At 36.7% G+C, this 21,867-nt stretch overlaps 1 protein-coding gene across 3 annotated transcripts in view; it reads left to right on the forward strand.

Annotated features, from left to right (window-relative positions):
• CEP128 (centrosomal protein 128) overlaps positions 1–21,867 on the forward strand; it is a 447,512-nt gene that overhangs the window by 96,920 nt on the left and 328,725 nt on the right. For all 3 annotated transcript variants that reach the window (XM_043918906.1, XM_043918908.1, XM_043918907.1), the window contains 4 exons: positions 3,753–3,839; positions 6,768–6,842; positions 8,442–8,574; positions 16,218–16,363. In XM_043918906.1, coding sequence (XP_043774841.1) covers positions 3,753–3,839; positions 6,768–6,842; positions 8,442–8,574; positions 16,218–16,363 — 441 coding nt within the window. The remainder of the gene's footprint in view (positions 1–3,752; positions 3,840–6,767; positions 6,843–8,441; positions 8,575–16,217; positions 16,364–21,867) is intronic.

The following is a 21,867-nucleotide window of genomic DNA, read 5'->3' on the forward strand; positions in this document are numbered from 1 at the left end:
AACTTCCCCAGATCAGAGGAGACTAAAGAGATAAGATGCTCTGAAGTGTCTTGGATAAAGATCATATGATAAGTTGAATAATGCCTGTAGTTTAATGGTTTTGTAACAGTGTTGACATTTTTGTTTTGATAAACCTACCACCATTATGTAAGATGTTAATTTTAGGGAAAGCTAGGTGAAAGATATATGGGAATTCTAAGCTGTCTTTAAAATTATGAAATCTGAATTATCTGATAAATCTGAATTATCAAAAATAAAACCATTCGGAGGATTTTTTCCCTAAGGAAGAGTCTAAAATGATGTCTTGGGAAAATAGGAAAGGGTTATTAACTCCTTGACATGAACCCCCAAATAATATTTATTTTCCAATATCACTACATCATAATAATACTGTTTTTTTCAGAGAGAAAGACTGCTTGGTGTTTGAGAAAATGTGGTGGTTAAGAAAGATGGGAGAAATCTGGGAAACTTTCATGTAGGTGATGAGCAGAGTTGGCCAATTATAAACTGCAGTTGTTATTCAGGAATTATAAAGAGATGTGAGATGTTTATTCATCCATTAAATAACATATGTTTACCACCTAAAATGTGCCAAGAATTGTGTTAGAGTTGAAATGTGATCATGACAGATAGGGTCCCTGGTCTTCTAAAGCTTATACCATAGTGACAACAAACCTTTTTCAGTTCTCTTTGGAAATGTAAGCTTCTAGACAAGGAATATTTGAATGCCTATCTATGTAAGTTAAAATGAGCATATATATGAATTAAGCTTTTTTAAAAAATTAAGTTATGTAAACACTTGGAAAATGTGAATATGTCTGTCTTGTTTGTTTGTTTCTGATGTAAAATGTGATAGGATTTTTAAATTGTAAGTTTTGCAGCTCATGAGCAAAGGACAGAAATGGATTAATTCCAGTTAGTAAAATGGAAAAATTTCCCTGGAGAATTTTTGGAGTTTGAGTTCTTAAGTAAGTTAAATTCCTTAGAGTGGCAGCATGAAGTTAAGCCAGGTTTTAAAGGTGCCTCCTTCTGTTTTCAGTAAGGAGAGGTGGAAACAATTTGAAACATGATGTACAAAATCTTATTGGAAGGACATTAGCAGCTACTGGCTGAAGGTTGCAGAGTCTTCCAAGGTGGATTTTGAATTCGGCTTTGGAAGTGAATGACTCTTTTTTTGGGACAAGCTCATCTTTCTGGAAGTTTTTTATGGTCTTAAGTGATGCCACCTGGCTTGGGTGGGCCTTCCGTGCATACCCATTTGAAATGGCTTCTGCTTAGGAGTTTGAATCCAGAAGGGGAGGCTGGGGAGCCTGACTGCTTATAATTTGATTAAACGTATCAACTCCCCGAGGAAGTCTTCCTCATAGTCTCCTGCCTGTGGAAACACCCAGGCTGGTTTTTAGTTCAATGAAAAAGTATTGAAAAGATAACCAACTAAGTTTAACTCATTAAAGAAAAAAAAGGTGAGGGATGGCTAGGTTGGAATGATGATGTTGGGGAATAAGATAGTTCAAATATTATTAAATGAATTCATGAAAAATACAGCAATAATTTATATCTTTTTTTCTTCATATTTCTCCCTCCTTCCCTCACCCTCTTTCTCTCTCTCACACATACGCACACACGTTAGGTGGAGTTAGACTGAGAAAGTAAGGAAAGAATAGAGATGCAGTAATTCTCAAATTTCTAGGATAATTTTTTTGAGGAAAAATTTCTAAACACATCCCACCAGCTAAAAACAAATAGGTTATACATACATAAGTAAGTATTATTACAAATTTTACTTACCTTACAATGAAGAACAAATATCAAACATCAAAATCACTTGGTAGCTTCCTGAAAAATGTTATGATTTGTAATACTTTATCAATTGTTAGCAGTCTTGTAATCATGATTGTTGATGTTTAGTCACTTTGTCATGTCCTACTCTTTTGTGACCCCATGGACTGCAACCCACCAGGCTCCTCTGTCCATAGGATTTCCCAGGCAAGAACAACTGGAGTGGGTTGCTATTTCCTTTTCCAGGGGAATCTTCCTGACCCGAGGATCGAACCCATGTCTCCTGCATCTCCTGCATTGGCAGGTGGATTCTCTACCTCTGAGCCACCTGGGAAGTCCCCTTTTAATGCTTTATAAGTATCAAATTATTTAGTCTTCATATTTACTCTGTGCTTAATACTGTTATTTCAACATGGAGAGGCAATACCATTCAGGGTTAAGAGGCAGATAGCCCGAGTCTACCTCCTGTCTCTGTCATGAACTAGATGAATGACCTTGAGCAAAGTATTCAATCTTTTGTAACTCCAGCTTCCCTCTTAATAAAATGGCCTTAATGATAACTCATGGAATTTTCATAAAAATTAAATGAAAATATTTAGTATATAGAATATATTAATATTTACTTTATGTAAGAAGAAGAAGAATGCCTGGACACAGCACTCTAAAAGTGTTATTATATTTTTTATGCTCAAACCAAAATTACTCTGCCTTTTTGGGCTTCCCTGGTGGCTCAGTGGTAAAAATTCCATCTGCCAGTGCAGGAGACCCGGGTTCGATCCCTGGGTCAGAAAGATCCCCTGGAGAAGCAAATGGCAACCCACTCCAGTATTCTTGCTTAGAAAATCTCAGGGACAGAGGAGCCTGGCAGGCTACAGTCCATGGCGTTGCAAAAGAGTCAGACACAACTTAGCAACTAAACAACTCTGCCTTTTTCCTGAATAGTTTTTATTAGTGAGAGTAGGTGCTGTGCAGAGGAGCAGTAATCTCATGGATAGGGGTCCATGGTTATTCTGTATACTCATGTATATGTGCTTTGGGGATATTTGTTGGATATGTGAGTGAATGAAATTGAAATGTGATTAATTATATTTGTGTCAAAACAACAGTTTTAACATGTTTTGCTGTTTGCCTAAAAATAAATTTTCTTTTGAGCATCATAGAACTTGTTGGAAGAGAGATCTGGAAATTTGGCTTTTCTCAATTTTGATGGTCTCCACACATGTACCTTTTTAAATTTAAATGCTCAAAGTGTCAAAAAAATTTTTAAACAAATGGATTGTCTTTTAGATGGAAGATTGCTCTTAGTATAAACTTTTTTCTCAAGTTTAATTTTGTTTTAACATAGATACAAACCAAAGCAAACACTTTTGTGGTTAAGTTTTAAAGTTTGTATTTTCTTAAAGTTCCTTTTCTTCATTTCATTAAAGAGAGAAAAATGTATACATCAAAAGGAAAAAAATATTTATTGAAGAGAAAGAAAAAAGAGTACTTTTTTTGCTGTATGTGAAGTATGGTTTGAAGAGCCAGTTATATGTTGTGATAAAATGTCATATATGTAATAATGATGCAACCAGCATCTTTCTACCTTGATAGTTTTTTTTTTTAAGAATTTGAAAAGGTAGTCAACTGGTTTTTGGTATCATATCAGAATAGTTGAACAGATAATAGAGCTTGTAAATACTATTATTTCTTAAGGCTGTAAAATTTGTTTCCAAGAAAGCTGTTAGCTAAGTTCTCTGAATGTGTTATAAAATTCCCAAAGATGGGAAATAATGAAATTAAGTGGTTAGGTAGGTTGGAAAGTTGTTTATATTTGATCCCCAGCAAAGTGATCTTAGGACTTGAGTGAATGAGCAGGTTGTAATTCATATGTATGTTTCGGGCAATTCATAATCATCTGCCTCAGCTTCTTCTTAATAAATCAATCCTTTTGGAATATTGACAGTGTTTATTTTCCCATTCTGTCTTTCTAGGCACTGAAGAAACAAGAAGCTAAAGCAGAGGAGAATGAAGGAGAAATGAAAAATAAGCTCAGACAAACGGAAAGTGAGAAGAGTAAAGTAAGATTCTGAAAATTATCTTTCAAAGAGTACTAATGTTTGGGGCCACTGACATTCATTGAATGCCTTGAAAAGTGTCCTGAAGTCATTTGCTCATTAGTCCCATGAGGCCTTTATGTTTTGGTGTGAAATCACTTGGCTTCAGGTCTCTGCCGCTCTCTGCCGCCTGCTTTTGGAAACTTGCACAGGTCGTTTGCTACCGTGTCTTCTGGCCACTCTGCTTTTTCAGAAGGGGATTAAACTTGACCATTCCTTGTTGGAGAACATCTAAAGAGCTGGGCTTTGCTGCAGGGTTAGGAAAGATCTGTTGTTTAAAGGCTGAGTATTTTGCATCTGTTCATTTTCACTACAGACGATAAAAACAAACAGCCTAGTTCTGAAAAGTCCTCTGTTCTAATTAAATATTAAGAACCTTTGCTGTATATTCACATCTGTGAACTTACAGAGCCTAGCCCTTTAGAACTGGAAGGTGATTCAGAGGCCAAACAACTCTCTTCAGTTTGCAAATGAGTAGGTTTCAGGCTGAGCCTAGAGTAATAAATGATAAAGTGAAAATTTGCCCCCGCTGTAATGTTCTTTATCCCACATTGTCTTTTCCGTCTGCCTTTGCCTCCTTTATTTCACCAAATTCCTTACAGTTGCATGATGCGTCTCTGCTGCCTTCTTGGTGGTGAGCAAGATGTGTTGGGCCATCACGCTTGCACTTTGGGAGCTGAGACTGCTGACATTACCCAGGAATCATGACCAGGGTAGGCCCTGGTAGATTTTCAAACTGCTTTGACTTCAGGGTGATTTCTTCCCTTTTTGTTTAGCCACAGAAACAATAGAACTGGTCAGGTGTGGATTTTGTGTGGATTCTCTGCCTCCACAGGTACTTTACAGCTGGCTTAGAGTTGACCTTCGACCATTTTGGGCTTAGGAACCCTGACCCTCTGTGCAGTCTAAAATCCGAGTATAACATGTAGTTGGCCCTCTGTATTTGCAGTTTCTCTCTAGCTATACTTCCACACCTGTGAATTCAACCCACTGGGGATCCTGTAATACTGTGGTGTTTACAATTAAAAAAAAAAAAATCTGTGTGTAAATGGACTTCTGCAGTTCGAACCTATGTTGTTCAAGGGCCAGCTCTACTTTAAAAAATATGTGATATTTATTTTCTGAGCTGCATGTATGGTATTTAAAAAGCTTATATAATTGGATTAGAAAATTGTTTTGAAATAATAATAGGTCCATAGAGGTTGCAAAATAAAATGTGCCCTGTGCCCTTTACCCAATTATTCTCAATGGTAACATTTTGTTTTATTGAGGTCCAGTATCAAAACCAGCAAACTGACACCTGCAATGCATGGAGCTTATGCAGATTTGACCAGTTGTATTGTGTACTGAGTGAGTCTGTGTGTGTGCGTACTTCCATGCAGTTTTATCTCATGAATCTCATTCTTACTGCCACCACAATCAAAGCACAGAACTCTTCCATCACCACAGTGCTCGCCCATGCTTCTCCTTAGTAGCCACACCGACCATATGGACAATTTCTGAAGGACTCATGTATAGATAGTAGTTTGTTCAAATGAAGTGATACTTTAGGATAACTATTAAAGTCGAAGCACTTAATAACATCTTAATACAAACTTTTGATTTCACAAAATGACCTTACCCTTACAAATTGCAAGCATGTCCAGCATATGTAAGCTTTGGATTTTTAGCAAACACTTTTTCCAAGTGTTTGGAAACACTTTCCAAGTGAAAGGGGAGGGAAAATGATTTTTCCTTTACAAACCTTTTAGGTTCTTTGGCTGGTCTAATAATTAAATTGATATCAAGCAGATTAAAAGGAGAAGAAACATTTAATGTTGTATGTATGGGAGCCCCACAAACATATGAGATACACAGGCAGCCAGGCAATTGAAGCTTATCTTCCATCCTGAGCTAAGGAAAGAAATAGGGGCCTGGGACTTCAGAGGGAAGGAAGGCAGTTCACAGGAAGTGAGAAGAGGGGGTTACCATTAACAGATGTTTGCCCTGCCACGCAGGTAAGTCTTTCAGATATAGATGGTACCTTTAGTAATAGCTCTCTTCCTGGTACAGACCCACTTTCTAAATTTTTTTATGCATTTAAGGGGAAGGTGAAAAGCCATTCCTGAGTCTGCTGGGCTTTGCTTACCATCAGTTCACAATAATACTTGAGCCAAAGAGGTGTACTTTAGGGTGGCATGTTTTTCACCCCTTCACATCCTGTTATATTTTTCAACTTGAAATAAGCTAGGCACAGTGACTTTGTAGCATATTTAGTCACCTAACTGGTACATTTTCTGTGGGTATTATCTAATGGCAGTATTATTAGGGAAATTTAAAATGTCTTATTCTGAACTGAGATACTTCAAAATTTTCGGAATGTTATGAATATTGGAGATATTAGGAGTATAAGACTATTAAGAATATAAAGTAGTCACCAACTAGATGAAATACACCTTGAGTCATTAGGTCCCTGAAATTTTTATTCTAATTTAGTTCATATGATACTGCATGTAGCTAATTTAAAGAAAAATTGCTTTAGAATTTTGCATTAAAATGATTTAAAACTGAAGGGAGCTCAGTTTTTAGAGATATTTAGAGATATCAGATTTATTTTAGAGATAACAGAAAGGAGGCCTTTAAGGAAAAAAGATTTAAACAGGGTCATAATTGAGATGAAACTGACTAGAGCGCAGACCTCCTGCAGTCTGGTCTGGTTCAGTTTTTGTTATTTAATTACCATTATTTTAATGGGAGCATTGATATGTGTTTATCGCAAGATGTTTATCTTTTTATATTAGCTGTAAAAGTCTGAAAACCTTTTCACTTTTCTCCTCTTAAACTGTGCCTGTAATAGTTTAGTTATCTTCTGCCCCATTGGACATTTTCCCTTATCCTTTGATGAAACTCTAGCTTCAACAGGAATTGGAGCTATCTCGAAGGTTACTGAATCAGTCAGAAGGCAGCAGAGAAACACTTTTGCATCAGGTAAGTGTGCAAGCTATGATAATCTGCTTTTAAATTAAATCAGGATTGAGTCTCTTTCCCTATTAGATGTCTTTGTAAAAGGGCAAAAAAATTCAGGTCTAGGAAATTTTATTCCTAACAGATGTATATTAGCACACATAAGCAAAAGATGAAATCCTTTCCGGAAGATTCAGAGCAAGCCAGCACAAAGCACCAGCCCAGGTTCCTCCTGTGACAGTGTGTCTTGCTGATTGCCGCTCCAATTTAGAAATTCTCTCTCTTAGCATAACCAGTGTGAAAGTGAGACTGGATGGGAAAGATACAGTTTTCCCAGGAACTTAATTTTATTTGAGGAGGCATTGGAGAGTGAAGGAGGAAGTAAAACACATAAAACAGACCTTTGCATGTTCAAGTTCCCTTGAATGTATCATTGTCTTATTTTCTCATTTTCAAGATGCTATCTGATTCCTTTTAACCGGAGATAAGGCTTAATTTTAAAGCATAACACTTTGTAGCCCGTTAACCCATAATATGAGTTTGGTGCCTCTGATATTTAAAGTTCAGTAGCTTGCAATAGCCATCTTACATACGTTGGGAAAGGGCATTGGATTTCTAACTGTCTTTCTGCTTGTGTTTAATGTAAATTGCAGTTGTACTTGCCTCTCTTTTGAGGTATGGGTTACATAACTCAGTACATAATATGCTAGGTAGGCAAAGATGTCAGACATTATAGATGTTCAGGAGTACTTTATTTGACGATTAATCCTGAAAATGCAACATAGCACCTGTTTTACAAAATCCTTAAAAACATGTAATGGCTTTGTTCTACAGCCAGTGGTATGATGGAATTAATGTTGGCAGAGTTTAGACTTTCTTTTTTGGAAGGTTATATCTATATTCAATTCCTTCTGATTCTTTTGGTTTTGGAACTCTGCCTTATAACTTTTAATCTTTTGAAATAAGAGATTTCTGTGTTTAGGTTGCCATTGTGAGTTTAGCTGAGATGTTCTGCCACCGCTAACTTGTTTAATGGTCATTGGGGACTTGCCTGCTAGACTTCAGATACATGAAGATGAATAAAAGGGTACCTGACCTCAGGGAGTTTATACTTTTTTCAACAGCCTTTAGTACTTATTTATTTTGAGCAGTACTTTGATATCAAAAAGTTTTAAATTGTGATCATTTCACTTGACTTTACCGACCAATAGACTACATTCACATGAAAGAAAATAAGTGAAAAATGTAAAAACATACAGTACTTAACAGGAGGTGATTTGGGTTAATAGTAGTAGAGTGGAAAATAGGGATTTTGTAAAATGTAAAATGTAAAAAGTAGGTGAAAATAGGGATTTTGTAAAATGTGGTCACATTATTTGTCATAGACACAAAGAAGGGGAAAATACCTTCATTGTGAAAGGAATAGGAATAAAGAAGTGAAGCAAGAGACTATTCCACTGTGCTTGTCATGAGATTAACTTGGTTTCAACTTGTGCTTACAATAATCTGCTGGAAGTGATTTTTCCCCCCTAGGGAAGTAATTTGTAATAATTTATAAGTTCAATTATTGTTTTCCTGCTTTTAAAACTAATGAAAGTTTCATCCTTGATTATATGTATTTAGGTAGAAGAACTCCGTACACAGCTTATGAAAGCAGAAGGTGATCCAAAGGGTTTGCATCATCAAGTATCTCAGATTCCCAGGCAACAGTCAAGCCTTCAGGATGGACAGGGAGATGACTGGAGGTTTAGGAGAGGTATAATTCTGATTTGAAAATGTCTGGGGCCTTTTAAAAAAACTTTTATTGGAGTATAGTTGCTTTACAATATTGTGTTAATTTCTGCTTTTTTGATCTTTCTTAAATAATTTTCATTTTCAGAATTGCTTTTCTTATGTTCTTTTCACCCTATTTCTTGATCTATTACAAGGTTTTCCAAATTAATCCTAGTTTAGCATGCAGTTTTTAAAAACAGACATAATTTTATAGCGGTATTGAGCAGATGGAACAGAGATTTCCCATATATGCCTGCTCTTTCATATCACAGCTTTCCCAGCTGTCAACATCCCTCACCCCAGTGGTGCATTTGTTACAACTAATGAATTGGATATTGACACATCATTGTTGTGCAAAGTCCATAGTTTACCTCAGGGTCCACTTTTGGTATTGTGTGTTCCGTGGGATTAGACAAACGTGTAATGACATGTATCCATCATTGTAATATCATAGTGTAGTTTCACTGCCCTTAAAGTTCTCTGTGTTTCACTATCCATCCCTCTCTCCCCCTAACCTCTGACAAACACTAATCTTTTTATCACTTCCTTAGTTTTGCCTTTTCTAGAATCTAATATATCAATAGTTGGAATCATACAGTATGTAGCCTTTTCCGATTGGCTTCTTTACTTAGTAATATCTCTTTAAGTTTCCTCCATGTCTTTTCATGGCTTAGAAGTTCTTCAGAAGAAAAAAAGCAAACTTTGGTTTTTTTTTTTTTTTAAAAGCACTGCATAATATTTCATTGTTTGGATGTACCACAGTTTATTTATCCATTCATGTACAGAAGCCTGTCTTGGTTTCTTCCACGTTTTGGCAATCATGAATAAAACTGCTGTAAACTAAATATCTGTGTGCAGATTTTTGTGTAGACTTAAGATTTCATCTCTTTTGGATAAATATCAGAGAGTGTGATTGCTCAGTCATATGACAAGAGTGGTTAGGTTTGTAAGAATCTTCAAACTCTCTTCCAAAATAGCTATATCATTTTGCCTTCTACCAGCAGTGATGAGATTTCCTGTTGTTCTGCCTCCTTCTCAACACTTAGAATTGTCAGCGTTCTGTATTTTAGCCATCCAGATAGGTTTGTAGTGGTATCTTGTTTTAATTTGCATTTTCCTGATAACATGGTGTAGAGCATTTATTCATATACTTATTTACTATATATATATACACACACACACATATGTATATCTTTTCTGCTGATATATTCATTAAAGTCTTTGGCCCAGTTTGTTTTCCTGTTATTGTTAAGAGTCATTTGTATATTTTGGCTAGCAGTCCTTTATCAGTATGTCTTTGCAAATAATATCTCACAGTTTAAGGCTTGGCTTTTCATTCTCTTAAGATTATCTCTCACAGAGCTGAAACTTTTAATTTTAATGAAGTTCAGCCTATTTATTCTTTCTTTCATGGATTGTGAGTTTGGTGTAATATCTAAAAGTCATTGTCAACCTGAAAATCATTCTCTTACCTTCTAAGAGTTTTATAATTTTGCATTTTACATTTAAATCTGTTATCCATTTTGAATTAATTTTTGTGGAAGATATAATAAGTTCTGTGTCTAGATTCATTTTTTTTTTTTTTGCATGTGAGTCTTCAGTTCTAGTGTCCTTTGTTTAAAAAGACTATCTTTTCCCCATTGTATTGCTTTTCTTCTTTGTCGAAGATCAGTAGACTGTTTTTCTGTGGGTCTACTTCTGGGCTCTCTGTTCTGTCCCAGGTGTCCAGCTGTCTTTTTTTTTTTGGCCAGTACCACACTGTTTTGTTGGATAGTGTCAGTCCTCCAACTCTTTCCTTCTTTTTCAGTATTGCTCTTGCTATTTGGGATTCTTTGCCACTCTTTGTAACTTTAGAATCAGGTTGTCAATATACACAAAGTAACTTGCTGGGATTTTGATTAGCTTGCGTTGAATCTATTGCTGGAGTTGAGAACTACTGACATTTTGACAATATTGAGTCTTCCTGTCCATGAACATGGATTATCTCTCCATTTATTTTGTTCATCCTTGATTTTTTTCATCAGAATTTGGTAGTTTTCATCATATAGATATTGTTAGATACTTAAGTATTTGATTTTTGGGCTTCTCAGGTGGCTCAATGGTAAAGAATCTGCCTGCTCATGCAGGAGACTCTGGAGACATGGGTTTGATTCCTGGCTTGGGTAGATCCCCTGGAGTAGGAAATGGCAACCCACTACAGTATTCTTACCTGGAAAATTCCATGGACAGAGGAACCTGGAGGGCTGCAGTTCATGAGGTAGCAAAGAGGTGGACCTCAGTGAGTGACTGGCATGCATGCATTTAATTTTCGGGGATGCTAATGTAAATAGCATTGTGTGTTTAATTTCAAATTTCACTTGCTTGTTGTTGATATTGGCATCCAGTTTTAATGTCTTCTCTGCTTGATTTTTAAACCCATTTCAGTTGTCAGACCTGCTTATCTCATGAGTCTTCCTTTTAGAAAGAGCCAACAAGCCAGTTGTGGAATTTTTTTTTAAATTAATGCACACACATATATGCTACACATACATATCACACACATGTGAGTGTATTTATGTGTGTGTATTTGTACTTAAATTGGAACTCCCTATGCTTTTCACTTTCTCTTAATCTGATTTTCAATATAAATTAATATCCTATCTTTGTTTTGTTACCTGGAGATTGGGGAAAAAAATTAATCAGATTGTAAAAGTGGTCATGAACCATATGATTGGCTTTTTTAATGTTGATTAGAAAGGTATTGTGTTTGAAAATCTTTAGAATGTTTTTTCAGTGGAGGTGTTGATTTTGGTTGTAGAATTTAATTACTCTGGATGTATTTCTTTTTGAAAGTTTTGTGTTTAACAGAAATGGTGATACTGAAATTTTATAATGTTTTCTAACAGATTACTAAAGATTGTTCTGCTCTAAATCATTTAAATATTAAGGCATTTTACTCAAATGCCTAAATTACCGTAGAAATTCTTGTAAGCGTTTGATGTTATAAATTCCCCAGATTCCCTACACTTAACTCAATATGTTGCCTAAGTTAGAATTCCCACATTACCAGAAAATCTTCTGCATCTACCAGAAAATGGCAGATTTTGACATACCTGTCCTAACATATTTGCATGCCAGAAGGAAATGGCAACCCACTCTAATATTCTTGCCTGGAGAATCCCATGGACAGAGAAGCCTGGTGGGCTACAGTCCATGGGGTCGCAAAGAGCCGGACATGACCAAGCAACTTCACTTACTAAGTTCAGTTGTGTGGTGTTGTAATTTAAACGTATTTTGACATTAGAAGCTTGGAAGAAAAGCTATGACAAACTTAGTGTATTAAAGAGCAGAGACATCACTTCGTCGGCAAAGGTCTGTATAGTCAAAGGTATGGTTTTTCCAGAGGTCATGTACAGTTGTGAAAATTGGACTATAAAGTAGTCTGAGCACTGAAGAATTGATGCTTTTGAACTGTGGTGCTTGAGAATCTCTTGGACAGCAAGCAGATCAAACCAGTCAATCCTAAAGGAGCTCAACCCTGAATGTTCACTGGAAGGACTGATGCTGTATTTCCAATACTTTGGCCACCTGATGAGAAGAGCTGACTCATTGGAAAAGACCCTGATGCTGGAAAAGACTGAAGGCGGGAGTAGAAGGGGACCACAGAGGATGAGATGGTTGGATGGCATCACTGACTCAATTAACATGAGTTTGAGCAAACTCTGGGAGACAGTGAAGGACAGGGAAGCCTGGTGTGCTGTAGTCCATGGGGTCACAGAGTCAGACACAACTTAGCCATTGAAAAACTTTAAAATTTATTTTTAAAGTAAAATATAGGGTATTAAGATTATTCATGGAATTGTTATGAAGTTGTACATAGGACTTCTCATTTTGTTTGGCAAAAGAGTCTGTGGTACATTTGTTACATGTTTTGTTGTCTTATAAAATCTAGTTAATTTTGGTGTCTTTGAGGACTCAAAGACTCTCACTTTTTTAAGCTGCTTATTAGGCTTAATAAAAAATCTTAAAGTTCTCTTATTGTGGCAATGGACTTCTTCACTTTCTTTTAATAATTCTAGAGTTTTCATCTTTATAGAATACTTGCATTATTTAAAAAAAATTCTATGTAAAAAATTGCACTTGTCATCCTCTGCCTGCTCTTTATTCCTCTACCCACTGCAATATGACTTCCACTTCTGCTTCTAAAATTGACTTTGCTTAGTTTACTAGTGGTATCCTATGTCAAATTCAAAGGAATTTTTAATTACTTGCCTTAGTTCTTTCCCATTTGTTCCCTCTCCCTTAAAACTTTTCCACTGACTTGATTGTTCTTACTGTTTCCTGGTTTTTCTATCTTAGTTGTTTTCAGTCTTTCCATCTGAATCTTTTTCGTTTGTTTCCAGTCTGCGTTTTAAATGTTGCTGTGTTCTAGAATCCTATTTATGGATTTTCTCACTTGGTGCTTCTCCCCTGGGGTTGTTATTTAATCTTAGGCTCTAGCTATTACCTACAAAGGATGACCCCTAAAGGGAGCTCTTCTCACTCTCCTGACCTTCAGCCCTCCAGATGGAGGTGCTCCTTGGGCGTCTCTATGTGCTGTTCCAGCATGCTCAGGAACAGGTTTACAACTGAATTCTTAGTTTCCTCCAAATCTGCTTTTATCTCCTATCTTAACTGGTCGAATGTTTCTCTATCCAGATAAGCCTAAAATACAAAGAACATCGGAACTTACTTCTCCCCTCCATCTAATTAGTATCCTGTATCCTGTCTGTCTGAAGATTCTGCTATCTCTTGAAGTGGCTTCTTTTGTATTCCCACTAACCCAGTTTAGGCATGCTTTATCTCATCTCTGTTACCCTCTTAACCTGTCTGATGCTAGTTTGTCTGTACTCTGTTTTCGGCCCTGCTACTAAAGGAACCCTTCTAAGCCACACACCTGTCATGTTATTCTCTTGATTAAAACCTCTCATAATTTATTGAGTTCTGGGACATCATGCTACACATGTTACACTGTGTCTTTTAGTTCTTACAAATGTTCTAAGAGAAGGATACTCTTCTTATTCCATTTTAATGATTTTTTTTTAAAGGCTAAAAAAGAAATTGAATTCCTTGCTTAAAGTCACATTTGTGGGAAGTAGCAAACCAAATCTTTTTTGTATCCAGGCTTGAACTCTTTAACTGCTATCCTCTACTGACGCATGAACATTTGTAGCAAGAGTTCTTTAAAATGGAGCATATGAGATAATCCTCTGGGAGGAGAGTGTCTCTAACCCTATTTGTGTTGTGTACTTTATGTTTTAAGTACTTCAGTTTTTATAAATTTTTCATTATATATGCATATATGTGTTATACTTTAATATTTATATATCTATACTTTAATATTTTATGTAGGGACTTCCCTGTAACTCAGATGGTAAAGAATCTCTCTTCAATGCAGGAGATCCAGGTTTGATCTCTGGGTTGGGAGGCTCCTATGGAGAAGGGAATGGCAACCCACTCCAGTATTCTTGCCTGGAGAGTCCCATAGACAGAGGAGCCTGGTGGGATACAATCCCTGGGGTCACAAAGAGTCAGATACGATTGAGCAACTAACACTGCACTACTACTGCTATTTTATGTGTAAAACATATCAAAATGTTATGTCTCCACATCAGATACATAGATATGTTTTATAAAATACATATATGTGTGTGTGTTTATGTACATGTTCGTATATATTATCTTCATAAGTTGTATAATATATATTCGTACTAACATTAATTTGCATATATGTGTGTATACACTAATATATGTCATAAAACATGTCTAGGTCTATATATAGGTAGGTAGATACTACACAGAGAGAGGTGCACACACAGCATATCTATATGGGCCTCCCAGGCGGCTCAGTGGTAAGGAACCTGCCTGCCAATGCAGGAGACGTAAAAGATGTGGGTTCCATCCCTGGTTGGAGAAGATTCCCAGGAGGAGGGCGTGGCAACTCACTCCATTACTCTTGCCTGGAAAATCCCATGGACAGAGGAGCCTGGCAGGCTATAGTCCACGAGTTCACAAAGAGTCGGACACGACTAAAGTGACTTGGCACACGTGGGTATATATTAATAAATTTATAAAATAAAAGTTATTTTTAAGATAAATGGATACATGTATTTTTCAAATGAATAAATACATTTATACATAAGACATGCATATTTTCAGGTTGATGATCTAGCAGGAGTGGGCAAAGGATGGCACATGAGCCAAATCCAGACTGCTTCCTGTTTTTGAATAAAGAAACTTTATTGGAATACAGCTACTCCCATTCATTTATGCATTGTCCAGGTCACTTTTGTAATATAATATCAAAGATGAGTAGCTGTGACAGAGACCGTGTAGCTGCAGTATTTACTGTCTGACCTTTTACAGAACTTGTTTGCTGACTCTTAGTCTGTAGGCTGATTTCCAAGCTTCCTGGCAGCGCATGACCGCTGACTGCCAGCTCACCTACCTCACAAGTATTAGCTATGTAGAACGTGGTGTGTGCAGGCACCTGAATATGAAATCCAGTATTGTTCCTGGGTGCTTCATGCTGTTTCCTTTCCCTGAAATATCAACCTGACTTCGTCTGCTTTGCTTGGTGAAATTTTTTATCTATTTTTCAGAACTAACTTTTCAACCAATTCTTACAACCTCAGTTTCTTATTAAGATAGTTAATCATTCTGTCCTTTGGACTGATTTTGTATGATAACCATTTACTATACAGAAATTATACAGATACAGGGAAATATCTGAATAGTATCTGAAGGTCCTCTTATTACTGTTAAAATACCTTTGCATCTTTTATCCACACTGTACAATTTTGACAGTTAATATTTCTGAAGTTGGGATATGTCTTATGAATGATCTGTAAATTGTATTTGCTCGTGTTTCCTTCCTTCCTTTTCTGGAAGTGAAAGTACTAGAAAAGATTAGTTTTAAACTGATAATATATGTTCCAGTTTTTGACATCTTAACTTCATAGAAGTACTTCATTTATATCTTTTTTGTATTCTTAGATTGCAAGCTCATTGAGAAAAGGGTTTTCGTGTTATTTATTTTTGAAAAAGATGTTGTTACAGTGCCCTTTTCATCATGTACCAAATATTTCATATTGAACTAAAAGTACATACTTTGTCAGTTTATATTGATCAGTTGTGGGTAGTTGTCTCCAGAACTAGCAAGTTAAAGGTCAGAACACAATCAAGATTTAGCTGCCTCCTTTGCTTATGTTGCAAGAAAAGCATTTTGTTGTGTGAACTTCAGTAACTTCAGTAAGCTGTAGAAGCTTAGTTGAAAATTCTTTCAGTAATTTTGTTTTAGAGTTTGGGGGTAATATAGGGAGGTAAGGCAAATTAAAGAAAAATGCATTGAATTTTCCTGAAATAAATTATACTGGAAATCAGATAGCAGTTCAAGTACAGTATCAAAATGGGATAACACTGGATGACGTAGCTATGTATTTTAGAAAATTGTGTAAGACTTGAAATAATAGAATGGTGAGTTGGTTACAGTGACATTTAATAAGTGGATTGTATGGAGTAGCGTTAATATTAATAAGCCTACCATTTGAGAGTACATTATCCTGTGAATAACGAACAACCATCACGCTTTACATTTTCTCTTTTAAGGGGTTGAGCGAGAGGATCTGGAGAAGCAGATGTCAGATTTGAGAGTGCAGCTGAACTTCAGTGCAATGGCTTCTGAGTTAGAGGAAGTGAAGCGGTGCTTGGAGCGAAAAGACAAGGAGAAAGTGCATTTGGCAGCCCAAGTGGAGGTGACTTTGCTTTGTTTAAGTCATGTTCAAAGGACTTTAGTTTCATTTCATAGCATTGCTTAGTGAAATCTTAATATGAAGATTGTGATGTTTTACGAACTTGAGGTTGGGTGTAGATAATGTCAAGTTATCTAGATGGTTACTTTAATTACATAGATAAATTTCTATGGATTCATTTCTCTTCATTTGGACCACAAAGCCAGGATACCTATGAAACCTGAAAATATTCTTCCACTAGCAGGTGAGCCCTTCCCTAAGGCAGAAGGGATCTTTCTTCTCTGAAGGAACCACAGTTATTTGTGGTGGGTGTGGGGGAGGGTGGGCCGGGGTGAAACTGGCAAAAGGCATAGCGATAAGGTATTACTGACATTTTTTCTTTGGAAATAGAAAAGTTTTCAAATCTCTAGCTGTTTTGCATGAGATAGAGGTGCAATGCCTCCATCAATTTAGAGTTGTGTAGTAGTCATGAACGATGAGTGAAGTGTAACTAGGCAGCTACCGTTTCTTACTTGCCTTTTATCTAGCACAGATGGTGCTAGATAAAAGTAATTATAAAAAACTATTAAAAAATCAAAGGAAAGAACTTGATAAAAGAAAATGGCTTAATTCCCATTTAATTATGTAAATTAGATCCGTGCAAACACGGAGGACACATTTGGAACTAGATATGTATCAGTCTTTCTCTGTATCTGTTGTTGTTAGTGAAGTTGTGTTCTAATTGTAATCAGTGGTCACATTTGAAGACTCTCCTAAGTTATAATGAAAGGTAGAAAATTGGTGTGAAAAGTATCAAACTTTATAAAATCCAAAAGAAATAGTTAATGTTACTGCAGTCTTAAGTTTCTCTTTCATCTTGTTGGTGCATTGGTACAAAATATATTTTAGATTTGTTTCAGGTTCATGTTTAAAGATAATGAAACAGTGATGTTTTCTTTACAAAGCCTCTGAATGTTTATTTATTTATTAATTTTTTAATGGGGATATAGTTGACTTAGAATACTGTATTAGTTTTAGCTGTACAGCATAGTGATTTTTATGTTTTTATAGATGATCTACCATGCCATGTTAATTATAGTATTATTGACTATTTTCTCTGTGCTGTATATTATATCCCTATGAGTTTTTAATTCAACTTAATTTTTTTTGCTTAAAATTTTATATTTTATTGAGGTAACATTGGTTCATAATACTGTATAAGTTTCATGTGTACAACATTATATTTCTACTCCTATCCAGTACATTGTGTTCATCACCAAAAATTTAGTTTCCTTCTGTCAGCATACATTTGATCCCCTTTACCCATTTTTTCCTCCAACCCCGACTCTGTCCCTTCCCTTGTGATAGCCATTAGTCTGTTCTCTGTATCTATGGATTTGTTTTTATGACTTGTCTTTTAACATTTCACTTGCTTTATAAGTGGCTCATTCATTGCCTTTACTATATATTTTCCTTTCCTAGTAAAGGAAATTTTTGCTTTCCTAGTAAAGTATATTTTTCCTTTCATTCATTTCTCCTATCTTTATAGGGCCTTTCCTTTTCCACTAAAAGAAGTTCCTTAAACATTTCTTGGAAGGCTGGTTTACTGTTGTTAAACTCTTTTTAGTTTTTGCTTGTTTGGGAAACTTTCTCTCCTTCAGTTCTGAATAACTTTGCCATGTGAGTATCATTGGTTGTAGATATTTTTTCCTTTCATCACTTTAAATAAAGTATACTATGCCATTCCCTTTAGACCTGCAGTTTCTGCTGAGAAATAGGTGATAGCCTGTGGGGCTTCCCTTGGATGTGACTTCAGTTTTTCTTTTTTCTTTTTGACTGCCTTTAAAATTCTCTCTTTAACTTTTGCTGTTTTTTTTTTTTTAACACTTCTTGAAGCAGTAGTTTATTTTTTTTTCTATTCAGCTTACCTTTATTATTTTTTTTCATTTATTTATATTAGTTGGAGGCTAATTACTTTACAATATTGTAGTGGTTTTTGCCATACATTGCTATGAAGGCGAGGGTGGGATGACCTGAGAGAATAGCATTAAAACATGTATATTATCAATTGTGAAACAGATCGCCAGTCCAGGTTTGATGCATGAGACAAGTGCTCAGGGCTGGTGCACTAGGATGACTTTTGCTGTTTTAATTATGCTACGTCTTGGAATAGATCTCATTCATTTTGTTTGGGATTTTCTTTGTTTTTGGATCTGGATATGTGTTTCTTACTACAGGTTAAATTTTCAACCATTGTTTCACCAAATTCATTTTTGCCTCTTTCTTTCTCCTCTCCTTCTGGAACCTCTAAAATTTGAATTTTATTATGTTTGATGTTATCTTAGAGGTCTCTTAAACTTAAGCCTCATTTAAAAATTGTTTTTCTTCTTGCTGTTCTGATTGAGTGATTTCAACCATTCTGTCTTCTAAGTTGCTTATGCGTTTTTCTGTCACCTAATCTGCAGTTGATTCCCTACAATATGTATTTCATTTCAATTATTACATTAATCGGGCTACCCTGGTGGCTCAGATGGTAAAGAATCTGTCTGCACTGTGGGAGACCCCGGTTCTATCCCTGGGTTGGGAAGATCCCCTGGAGAAGGGAATGGCAACCTACTCCAATATTCTTACCTGGAGAATTCCATCAACAGGGGAGCCTGATGAGCCATAGTCCATGGGGTTACAAAGAGTCAGACATGACTGAGGAATTAACACACACACAATATTCTTCACCTCTGATGCCTTCTTTTTTATATTTTCTAATACCTTTTTGGAGTTCTGTTTTCTTTCCTTATTCTTCTACATTCAGTGAGCATTTTTATGATCATTGCTTTAAACTCTGTACCAGGTAAATTACTTACTGTCATTTTATTAGATTTTTGTTTTTCCTGGAGTTTCATTTTGTTCTTTTGTTTGAAACACACACCTCTGTCTTCCTATTTTGCTTGACTTTTTGTGTTTGTCTCCATGCATTAGGAGAAGCAGTTACTTCTCTGTGTTTTGAGGGTGTGTCCTTGCGTAGGAGCGTCTTTAGATAGACTGTGTGTGTCCCTTGGCTTTGACGGAAGGCCTGAAGCTGAAGTGACCATGGAATTCTTCTGGTGTGTACTGGGGATTGTTCCCCACTGAAGTTGGAACCTGGTGTGGGGTTCAGGCTTCCCCTAGGACGTGTGGAGGGCTACCACTTTGGCACGGGGACTGGAGCCAGAGGGGTTTGCATTGGAGCCCAGCATGAACCAAGACTTCTCCTAGGGTGTGCCAGGGATTGCTGCCTTGGTGGAGGGACTGAAGTGGGAGCCTGGTGTGGGCTGAGGTGTATGATGAGGCATCCTTGCCAGGAGAGCAGGGATGTCAGGCTCCTGTCAGTCTGCTGCTCCCATGCTGGGCCTGGGAGTGAATGAGTTTGTGTGCATAGTCTTTAAGCGCAGTGTCTCAGTTTTCTACAGCCCTCTGGCTCTCCTGACTGTAAGCCCCGCTGGTTTTCAGAACCAGTTAAAGGGGTGTGTCTTCCAGGTGCCAGTCTCCAGGGTTGGGGTACTTGAAGTTGGGACTGAACCCCTTGCTCCTCTTCAGGACCTCTGAATTTGTGATATCTCTTCCTCCTTTTGGGCCACCTGCTGGGAGTGTAGGTCCTGATTCAATTACTTCTCTTTCCCTTATACTCATCTTGGTTTTTTTTTTTTTCTTCTTCTTCTTTATACCCTTCATTGCAGAAGAGCTGATCTGGTATGCAAATTCTCATTTCTCACTGCAGGTCATTCTCACAGGTAGTTGTTCTGTAAGTAGTTGTAGTTTCTATGTGTCCTTGGGAAGAGGTGAACTCACTGTCTTCCCACTCTGTCATCTTGATCTCAACTTCCCCTCTACATGTTTAATAAATTCTTATTGGAAATATTCTCAGGGCAACTGTAATTTAGGACATCTAAATTTTTTTTTTTTGACATTTAAATTTTTTATGGGAATTATCTAGCTCTTTATTCTGCTCTCATAAGTGGTAAAATATGATTATTTTGTCAAAATTAAGTATTAAAAAAGCTATGCTACTGATGCCAAAGTTAAAAAGATCCCTTTGCTGAGTTTTTTTTTTTTTTCATTTATTTTTACTAGTTGGAGGCTAATTACTTTATAATATTTGTAGTGATTTTTGCCGTACATTGACATGAATCAGTCATGGATCCACATGTGTTCCCCATCCCTATCCCCCCTCCCACCTCCCTCTCCATCCCATCCCTCTGGGTCTTCCCAGTGCACCAGGCCCGAGCACTTGTTTCATGCATCCAACCTGGGCTGGTGGTCTGTTTCACCCTTGATAGTATACTTGTTTCAATGCTATTCTCTCAGAACATCCCACCCTCGCCTTCTCCCACAGAGTCTAAAAGTCTGTTCTGTACATCTGTGTCTCTTTTTCTGTTTTGCATATAGGGTTATTGTTACCATCTTTTTAAATTCCATATATATGTGTTAGTATACTGTATTGGTGTTTATCTTTCTGGCTTACTTCAGTCTGTATAATGGGCTCCAGTTTCATCCATCTCATTAGAACTGATTCAAATGAATTCTTTTTAATGACTGAGTAATATTCCATGGTGTATAAGTGCCACAGCTTCCTTATCCATTCATCTGCTGATGGGCATCTAGGTTGCTTCCATGTCCTGGCTATTATGAACAGTGCTGCGATGAACATTGGGGTGCATGTGTCTCTTTCAGATCTAGTTTCCTTGGTGTGTATGCCCAGAAGTGGGATTGCTGGGTCATATGGCAGTTCTATTTCCAGTTAGGAATCTCCACACTGTTCTCCATAGCGGCTGTACCAGTTTGCATTCCCACCAACAGTGTAAGAGGGTTCCCTTTTCTCCATACCCTCTCCAGCATTTATTGCTTGTAGACTTTTGGATAGCAGCCATCCTGACTGGCGTCTAATGGCACCTCATTGTGGTTTTGATTTGCATTTCTCTGATAATGAGTGATGTTGAGCATCTTTTCATGTGTTTGTTAGCCATCTGTATGTCTTCTTTGGAGAAATGTCTGTTTAGTTCTTTGGCCCATTTTTTGATCGGGTCATTTATTTTTCTGGTATTGAGCTGCATGAGCTACTTGTATATTTTTGAGATTAATCCTTTGTCTGTTGCTTCGTTTGCTATTATTTTCTCCCAATCTGAGGGCTGTCTTTTCACCTTGCTTATAGTTTCCTTTGTTGTGCAAAAGCTTTTAAGTTTCATTAGGTCCCATTCGTTTAGTTTTGCTTTTATTTCCAATATTCTGGGAGGTGGGTCATAGAGGATCCTGCTGTGATTTATGTCGGAGAGTGTTTTGTCTATGTTCTCCTCTAGGAGTTTTATAGTTTCTGGTCTTACATTTAGATCTTTAATCCATTTTGAGTTTATTTTTGTGTATGGTGTTGGAAAGTGTTCTAGTTTCATTCTTTTACAAATGGTTGACCAGTTTTCCCAGCACCACTTGTTAAAGAGGTTGTCTTTTTTCCATTGTATATCCTTGCCTCCTTTGTCAAAGATAAGGTGTCCATAGGT

The sequence above is a fragment of the Cervus elaphus genome, chromosome 12 (assembly GCF_910594005.1).
Source record: "Cervus elaphus chromosome 12, mCerEla1.1, whole genome shotgun sequence".
Taxonomy (NCBI): domain Eukaryota; kingdom Metazoa; phylum Chordata; class Mammalia; order Artiodactyla; family Cervidae; genus Cervus; species Cervus elaphus.